Raw genomic sequence first — 9,942 nt, forward strand, 5'->3', positions numbered from 1 at the left:
TGATTTCCTTCTCAAGGTAAGCCTCAGATTCCTCAATCTTCTCAGCAAATCGCAAGTACAGCTTAGATGCATTCAAGGCTGCCTTTTGGCCATCACGCTGAGCATTGGCCATAAATTGAACAATCTTCTCCTTGATAAATCCACGAGAAGCCTTCTCCGCATCCAAAAACTGGCGTGAAAGACGATCAAGCTTCTTGAACCGACCAGCATACTCATTCAACGAGCCATCAGTGTTGCGGCCAGTACCAGCAAGCTGGTTCAAACGATTGGTCATGGCTTCAATAGAACGGTCCTCCTTATATTGAACAGGCTTCTCATAGTCCTTGTTAAAAATAAGGATCGTGGGGTATGAGCGAATGCCAAACTTGGCAGCAATCTCACTAGCTTCACCACCAGTGGTATCAACTTCAGCAACAATAACCTCATCATCATTGATAAAAACCTCAGCAAGCTCCTTGTAAACAGGCTTCAAACTCTTGCAGTGGCCACACCATGATGCAGTAAAGGCAACAATGGCAGTCTTACCATCATCGCTGATAAACTCCTCAAAGTTGGCGTCTGTCAATGACAACACAGCATTGGGTGAAACATTGGTAAACTTGCGCTGAACGCCAGTCTTCTTGGTAATAAAGTCAGCCAATGCATCCAAATCACGAGCGACATTCACATCCTCCTCAGATCCGTCAGCATTGATAAACTTGATTGTGGGGAATCCTTCAACCTTGAACTTCTTAGCAGTCTTGCGGTGCACATCACCATCAATCTTAACAATCTGGACCTTATCTTTAGCATGCGAAAACGCATCAGCAAGCTCCTCGTAAATTGGATTCAAGCGTTTGCAGTGGCCACACCAACTGGCATAAATGTCCACAATGGTGGGGATCTTGGAATCAATAACAACCGAGTTAAAGTTCTTGTCAGTAAGCTCAATCACATTGGATGCAATTGCCACACAGGCAAACAAAAATAAACTAGAAACGCTTCCTAAAAGTTTCATTTTAATAGGGTGGCGATAGATTGTAATCTATGGGGGTATCAAGGAATGATATATTATGGGAAAAGGGGCAGTGGAAAATGAAAAGGAAAAGGTAACTAAAAAAAAAAAAAAAAAAACAGAAAACATAAAAGTGGCCACAGTAATACGATGGAACGTTTACGTCAGTGAAAAAAAAGTTACCCGGTTTTTATAAATGAATATCAAAAAAAAGATAAAAAAAAAAACTTGGAACCAGAAGATTCCAAATGAAAAATTCTAAAAAACAAAATATTACGTAAGCACATATATTTTAGTGTAACATATTTTTGTAACAATTATCTGTAACACATGGTAGTAATTATTGGTGATATAGGGTTTTAGGTGAATTCAATTAAACCTCCAATCTGGGGAACAAAAAGCGTCAAAAAAAAAAAAAAAAAGTAAAATGCGCTGTCATGAGGCTGTGATGCAAAACACCTTTTCTGACAAAACAACATAGTTAAATATTAAGTTAAAATCAGGAAATATTATATATCATATATAGGATAAAACGCAATATATTGCGTTTTATCTTAGGAATTAGGAATTAGGAATTACTTCTGACCCACTTTCTTTGTTGATGCAGTGCATGATTATTCTTTATGAAGAATACTGATCAGTTAATTTTTTAAATTAAAAATGAAAATGAAAATGAAAATGAAAATGAAAATAAAAATAAAAATAAAAATAAAAATAAAAATAATATTAAAATTGTGATTCTTCGCTTCACTTTAAAAGTAACCTTCTTTGGCTACCCTTTGCTTTTTTTAGAATTTCTTAAAAATGACTGTTTCCCTTTCTAAATTTCATATTTTTTTTTTTTTGATTCTCTTACGTTTCGAATTGTACATCTGATTTCAATATTAAGAGGTATATATTCTCATGTGTCATATTTGATCCCCCGATGAGGTTGCCAGTCTGTTGGGTTTTTTCTAAAGAAAAAAAAAAAGGGTCATCAGTCTCTTCTCTTTGAACCCCACCTTATGGCAAAAAAAAAAAAAAAGATTGACTGATTCGAAAACCCCTTAGACCCATTATTTACATAGGTTTTTTGTTTTTCCCAATCAGTACCCTTTATAGGAGCCGAAAGTACAGTGGACCTGAATATTAGACATATATAGAACATCATCATCATCATCATCATCATCATCTTGTAATGCGCATCATAGATCATGTAGCTTTTTTTTTTGTTCTTCGTCTTTTCATCTGTAATAGTATCATTTGGGTATTTTAAGAAATAAGGGGTGTAAAGTGCTAAGGGGGAGAGCAGACTAGAAGAAAGAAATGGTGTGAGTATCTTTAACTTGAGAATATTCAATCAGTCTAGAAATTAAAGACCTTTTTTTTTTTTTGTCTTTCAGAACGGGTTTTTATTTTAAAGGCGCATGTCTTTAATAGTGATATATACACTATATCAATCGTCAAATCCCAGAAGCTATCTTGTCTTATTTAAAAACCAAGAAGAAGAATAAGATGAATAAGAAGAAGAAGTTCTAAGCCTGAGGGTATCTATTACTTTTGTTAATGATGATGCCGAAGATAAAGAGAGTAAAAAAAGAAAAAAATTATTTTGTTTATATGCGAGTTGTATCGAAATTTTCCTAAAGTAGCTATTTGAGATAGAAACAGTCTTAGGTGGTGATGAAGTGAAAAGGTATGCAGGGAGGTTGACGTTGAATGAACAAAGGTTTATAGGGGCACGACGTTCTTGGCTTGAGTTTCTGTTTTTTTTTTTTTTTTTTTTTTTTTTTTTTTTTTTTTTTTCAAAGACCTCAAAAAAAATAAAAAATAAAAAATAAAATCGTCAAAATAGTCAAAACAAAATAGATACCCCACAAGACTGTTTTGGGGGGAAAAAAACATCACGCAACTAATTTGGCGTATTGATATTTTCTTTCTTTCTTTCTTTGGATATTTGGGAAGTTTTGGTCAGGATAATACCATGCTCTATATACTCAAGCTAGCATTTTTATGCTTAAAATAAAAAAATAAAAAAAAAAAAAAAAGATGTTGGTCAGCTCATCTCGTCAGGTATTACTGCTTGTTATCATTAAAAGTTGTTGATGTCATAATTGTTACATCTAAATTAAGACCATTCGGTTAAAGTACCTTTTCTCTTTGGACTATTTGAGTGAGTGAGTGAGTGAGTGAGTGAGTGAGTGAGTGGGTGAGTGAGAAGATACTGGCACGGAACCCGGGACATACCATTATTATTATTATTTTTTTCTCAATCAATCAAATTTTTGTTTTTTATTTTTAAAAAAGCTCAACCTGCAAAGAGACCCTTTTATTTTATCTACGTTTATTTTTTATGTTTTGTTAAAATAGAATACGACAATTATATGCTTATGTCGTTGTTGTCGCATTTAGAAGGCTGAAAAAAAAAAAAAAAAAGAGAATAAAATAGACCTTCAAAGTTCTAATAATTCCAAGTCATTTAAGTCTCATAGACGATTTTCCTTTAGAAAATAAGGCTTTCACTTAAGGTACATGGTAACTAAATCTATATAAACTTGAATATTTTCTTTAATTTTTTTTTTTTTGTTGGCATTTTTCAAAAAAAAATTTATTAGAAACTTAGTCTAGGAACTACAACAATTTACTAAATATAAAATTTTTGAAATATATAATAAATATATATATATTTTTTCTTGACAATTCTCAATTAATGGAAACAAGTAACCAAATATATGTAGTAGTAGTTGTTGTAGCTGTAGTATATATTGAATTGTAATAGTACTTTTAAAAAAATTTACTATTGCCAAGAAAATCAATTGAGCCGGTTGTTCCGGACTGATGATAATAATAATAATAATAATAAATAATAATAATAATAAATAATAATAAATAATAATAATAATATAACTGCTTTGCCTTCGTCTTTTAAAAAAAAAACCTTCGATGCAGTAACGTAGCTCAACATAAAATAAAAAAATGAACGTACGCTCACAACGTAAACTAAAGAGTATTGAGATGTAACATGCCTCGAGAAAAGTAGATCACTATAACATCGGGTTATAGGTTTGAACTTGCTCACCCTATAGCATAGCTCGGTGCAGTCACACACCCGAATGTTCTACTATCGTCTCATTCGGAGACCGGTACCCTAACCTTCCGGTACACAGTACCGTTAGGGCTCCGAAAAGTTATTAGCAAATAAATAAAATTTTATTTATAGAGAATGTTATTTCACTCCATTTGGAGAGTTTCTTATTACTATTCATCTATTTTTTTTATAAAAAGAATATTTATCTCATCCAATGACTCCATAAAACTCAATGCTGATTCATAAAAATTGTGACACCAAAAGGAAATACAGAAATTCTTATCTTCTGCGCCAACCTATTCCCTCAGGTCATATTATTATTATATCTATATTTTCTAGTCAAGGTCCGCCTCCGTTATAATCTAGATTAATATACCTATAACTCCAATATATTTATTGATTGTCTCTGAATCTACCAACAAAGAAAAATCATAAGAATTCAAGGTGGGAAAGAAAACAAATTAGTCAAGATACATTTGAAGGTGGTATCGGTATGATGGTCAAGAGTCATGGTGATAATAAGGCTGTGCAAGGGGTGGCTAGTGAGTCAAGAATTTTTTGAACTTAATATCAAATAAATTAAAAAAGAAAATAAAATAAAAAACAAATTTAATTATGCTTCATATGTGAAAAAATAGTTAGTAGGATATCCACGAGAAATTGTTTAAATGATATATAGTTGTGAAATAACAAGGTATTAAAGGCGTTTCAATTGTTCTTTTTTTTGGTATAAGTCTGTAATACTTAGATATCTTAGTGTGATTATTGTTTTCAGGTAAATTAAAAGCTGTAGAAAATAATTTTTTTTTTCTTTTTAAAAAGAAAAAAAAAAAAAAATTAAAGCTCACGGGATTGAAGGTTTTTTTTTTATATAACTTTCCAAATACAGAAAATTATTAAAGAAATAGAAAGGCTTAGTTTGAACAAATTGGCCCTTCAGCATAAAGGAATCGCGCGCCAACGCATTATGTTACCATTAAAGCGGGTTGTTTGGATGAGAATCGCATCTAAAATCTAGCAGTGAATTTTTACTATTTTTTTCTTTTTTTTTCAATTTAGTTCTTTTGTAAGTAAGTGATAACCTTTCCTTTCTTGTACGACCCAAAAAAAAAATTAAAATAAAAAAACATCTGTTTGTAGTATTTAGAGATCAAAATAACGTCTAAGCACATTGACGATAATATCCAACATGTAACTCTGATGAAAGCTGGTTCTTTGCCAAATTCATTTGAACGCATAGAGAGCGCCAAAAAATATCTAGAGATAAAATATAAAATAAATACATTGTAGTGTCGATATCTTAAGTAATTTAGTTATAAATGGAGATTATTGAATTATGTTACTAATCCAAATATATATTTTAAATTCCACTTTCTCTTCAGCTCAGCACGTTTCCGGTTTCACTTTCAATCTTAAGATCGACTCTTAATATGGTATCCAGATAATGGTAGTAGTGATACTTTTCAAATTCTGGTTATGTTGCCACCAAGCTTAAATTACCCTAACCACTTCAATTACCGGGCAGAGTGGCACTTCGTGACAATATACAACATTATGCATTCAAACGATACATCCGGGTAGTTCCCGTTTCAATACTAATAGCTTCTAATCCTGAAGAAACAAAATGTACCAACTGGTTATTATATGTATATATTTTTAAGCCGCAATTCTAAAATAGACCATACTTTTAAATAGGTCTTCACCCAAATGACAGATCAAGCTTTCTTTAAGTTTTTTTTTTTTTTTTTTTTTTTTTGCTTGTTTAAATTAAATTAAAAGTTAACTTTTAATTTTCCCTTAAATCCTTTTGGACTTTAATACCTGACTATCTTGATTAAGTTTTCCTAGGATTCTCTTAAAGGGATGGACCCTTATGCGCATTGTGTGGCCCATAATCAGTAACCGGAATATCCTGAGGGTTTTTTTTTTTTTTTTTTTTTTTTGGGAGGGAAAACTCAAAGCGTGATTAAGGGACTTCTTAAGGGATTTCTCTCCAGATAATTACTGGATGGTACATCTCCTGTTTTTTTTTTTTTTTTTTAAGAACACCAAAGTACCAAAATGTTTTGCTGGTGCCCGTAGGAAGTACCAACCCGCCACCCACCTTGGAATATTATTATTATTATTATTATTATTATTATTATTATTAATAATACACTACACTAAGAAAAAAAATTAAACACAAGTAACCACCCAGCTTTTTCAAATCCTATTAGACTTTGGCAAATGAAATAAATTATAATAAATTTTTATTTTAAAAAAGATTTTTTTTTCTCTTTATCTTCTTTAAATCAACTAAAACAAAAAAAAAAAAAAAAAAATTATATCACATAATCATAAAAAATGTAAATAAAAACATTGCAGGTAATAATACTATGTCACCATAATTTATATGCAGTCTTTGCTTCTATAAAACATGTAGGTAACATTGTAAAGTACCATGCCTTGGGCCATGTGCAAAAAGACTAGATCAAGAGAAATCCCTTTTTTAATCCAACTTTTCGCCAGACCATGGAATTTTTTTTTTTTTTTTCCGTCGGTGAAAATCGTCAGACTAAGAAATACTTTTTTCAACGCCTTGTACTTACTAATTGAAGTTTCTTTTTAATCAAGCATTTTAACGTAGTTATTGTAAAAATCTTAACTGCAAAATGCCGGTGTCTCAAAGTCATCAATTTCAACCTGCATATCATGCGCAATTCCAAATCCTTCAGAGCTTTCAAAGAGATCATTAAAAAAAATTGTATAGGGGGATATTCAGACATTTTTACAAGCTCTGATATTGAATAGCCGTCAGATATCATGCCACACGCTTTCTCCTAAATTTTTAAACTACCCAACCAACTCCCCATTTTTCTTTTTACTTTATGATAATCATCCCAAAAACAATTTCAAAGCCTTCCAATCCTTTTCCAAATTGCAGAAATGGTTCAAAAAAAAAAAAAAAAAAAGAAACCCATTTCATTTAAAGGAAGGCTTTTCTAGAAAGAGGTAATTTCTGGTGCAATGCCACACCACTTGTAATACGCCCAAATCACAATAGTGTACATGACTGTCATGGGAAAACATTGACCCATTCCTTTAGTACAGCATTAATTCATTCATCGGCACTACGACTTAAAATATGGCAATTGATAAGAAAGTTATTGGTACTTTATTTTTCTCCAGCTTCTGCTAATATTTTTTCCACCTCTTATGACATTTTTAACAGGGATCGATTTTTTTTGACTCCAAACTTAGACTGTTTACTATAAAAAAAAAAAAAAAAAAAGGAAAATGACACACGTTTGAGAAATGTAATAATAGAAATATTGTTTTTTTATGTTTTTATGTTTTTATATTTATATATTTATTCATAAAAGGATTTGAATAGAAACAAACAAACAATATATAAAAGGATTTGAAACAAAAGAGAGAATCTTTGAAAGTGGCTGGTTAAAAGATCACCTGTGGCGTGTACGGCTTGTACATACAAATATCCGACTTTTGATTTTTTGGTATTGATAAAAATGAGTTTTGGAGGATGAATGAATATTACACTTTACAAAGGCGTGGAGGTAACTTTAAATTTTTTTTTTTATTTAATCGAATTCTCTAGGCTGAATTACCCATTTTTGGAAATTTCGGTATACTGTCAAATATGTAAGATTCGCCGCTTTGTATTGGAAAAAAAAAATTAAATTCTTTTCTTTAACAATCTTTAAAGAAAATAAATAGAAAAAAAAAAAAAAATTAAAAAGAATTTTTTTCATCTTTTTCAAATTGAAAAACTAGCGAAGAAAAAAAAAAAAGTTTGTTTGCGCTGTTCCGAGATAAAACGCCTTGGGTAGATTGTCTTGTATTTCAGGGCCCGGAAAAAGAAAACGTTAATCTGGTGATGAAAATAAAGATCATATTGTAATAAATTTTGCAAGTTTTCTGGTACATACAAGTACCATCTACCGGAAAATAAAAAGCGGTAAAAGATATGGGTATTCTAGGAATACTTTATTTTTTTTTTTTTTTTGATTAATAAAATCGTTTCCTAAAAGCCCATTCCGACTTCATTATGCTTTAACAATCACCGATCTCGGTATTATCTTACCATAGCAGATTTAAATTTATTTACGACGCACCGGGTTAAGTGGGTAAGATCGTAAGCTTGTAAGTTTCATTTTCTTTTTACCAGACGATTGGGCAGGGTCAAGTAAACATATTTTTTTGTTTTCAATTTTAGGGAACAGATTCCCTGAAGTTATTCGGGTTATTCGAGTTTTTCAGATCCGGTTTTTTTTTTCCTATTTATATTTGTATATTTCATGTAGATATGGTGTTAAATACATTAAAAGACTTGAGACTAAATATTTAAGCGCATAGATACTAGGAACTTAGCACCATGAGTAAAGTGATGATCTAATGTTTAAATATATTTTGAATTCTGCCGAGGTTATTATTAACAGATAAATTGAATAAAGACTTGGAAAATAAAAAAAAAACCATATATTTTAATATAATTATCTTTTCAGCCTTTAGCTGGTTCATTTTAAACTTTATTTTTCTAAAAATCCTTTTCTTTCTTTTTTTTTTTTTTTTTTGATTATGCGTATTTACGCACCGTTGGAACAAAGGGATGACTTAATTATATGTATTTACACTTGTAGGCCCCGAATCGAGACTTGTGAGTATGAATCATGGCACATTGAAGTGCGCTCTTTTCCAGTTTGTATTTTTGTTAGTATCCAAGAGTTGAGCCGCACAATAAATAAAGGTATGTGTGGTAAAAGAACCTTGATATCCGAAAAACTTTCCGAATTAGGAGAAAATAGACGAATATCAAAACATCAATTTTCAAAATCTATGTCCAAATTCAAATCTTTTTTTATAGTAACTATATTAAAATTATCTTTTTTTAAAAAAAATTTAACATTTTTTTTTACGATCCGTGTTAATTTTTTTAATTATAATGAATTCAATTAATTGAAGTTTGGTCTCAATAATCTTGTCTTTTCTTTCTATCCGAAGCAATACGGCAATATACGCTTTCTTTTCTTTTTCTTGTACTATTTCTTGTTCTAAATTAATGAATTCTGACTTAAATTCCAAACTTACAAGTTTAATTTCTTTTGTTTATTTTTTATTTTTATTCTTATTTTTATTCTTATTTTTTTGCTTTTTTTTGTTCGTTTGTTCTTTTGTTCTATTATTTTTTTAATTTTTTAATTTTTTTTAATTTTTTTTAATTTTTTTTATTATTTTTTTGCTTTTTCTTTACCTTTTTTCACGTTTTATTGCTATTTTTTTGCTTTTTCATTTTTGTCTTGTTCAAAATTACAAACGTGGACTAATACCCTAAGTTGAGTTACGCTATGCATATGAATCTGAGTCTTCTTCTGATCCACCTATTATATATAATATGAAAAGTAAGATATGAGGTTAATTGTAATTAAATCAATAAATAAGGGAGAGTAATTTTTTTTTCTTTTGAATTGTTAATTTTTAGGTCTTCTTATTCTGTAGATTCGAATATATGTAAATTAGTTAAATTTTTCATTTTTGTCATTGAATAACAATCATTTAAATATTATTACTTCTGCATATGTAAGCTTAAGTGATTCCTAAGCATATCTTGAAAACCCTAACCATTGTTTACCAAGAGGTTAGGGATCCGGCCTTTCTGAGAAGACCCCAGAACATTGGGGAGACTCCGATTAGCCCGTGTTGTACAACAGAGTGGAAAGATACAAATAACAGCATGGTATTGAAGTACTCTCGCTGAGGCGCGGTACTCTTCAAGAGTAACAATATTTTACTCTATTCAATTAATTTCCAAACTAAGAAGTTGTAGTTATATCCTTTAGAAGCAAGGAAAGGAGACTGAAAGGAAAAGAAACAAAAAAAAAAG

The 9,942-nt window shown here is 30.5% G+C and overlaps 1 protein-coding gene across 1 annotated transcript in view; it reads right to left on the reverse strand.

Annotated features, from left to right (window-relative positions):
• Positions 1–997, reverse strand: part of SAPINGB_P003418 (uncharacterized protein) — a gene marked incomplete at both ends in the record, with an annotated part of 1,305 nt that extends 308 nt beyond the window's left edge. Inside the window, one exon of the mRNA XM_031998136.1 lies at positions 1–997. This exon is cut by the window's left edge and continues 308 nt beyond it. Within this exon, the coding sequence (XP_031854027.1) occupies positions 1–997 (997 nt within the window).
• Between the last annotated feature and the right edge of the window lie 8,945 nt (positions 998–9,942).

The sequence above is a fragment of the Magnusiomyces paraingens genome, assembly GCF_902498895.1.
Source record: "Magnusiomyces paraingens strain CBS 517.90 genome assembly, contig: contig3, whole genome shotgun sequence".
NCBI classification, from domain to species: Eukaryota; Fungi; Ascomycota; class Dipodascomycetes; order Dipodascales; family Dipodascaceae; genus Magnusiomyces; species Magnusiomyces paraingens.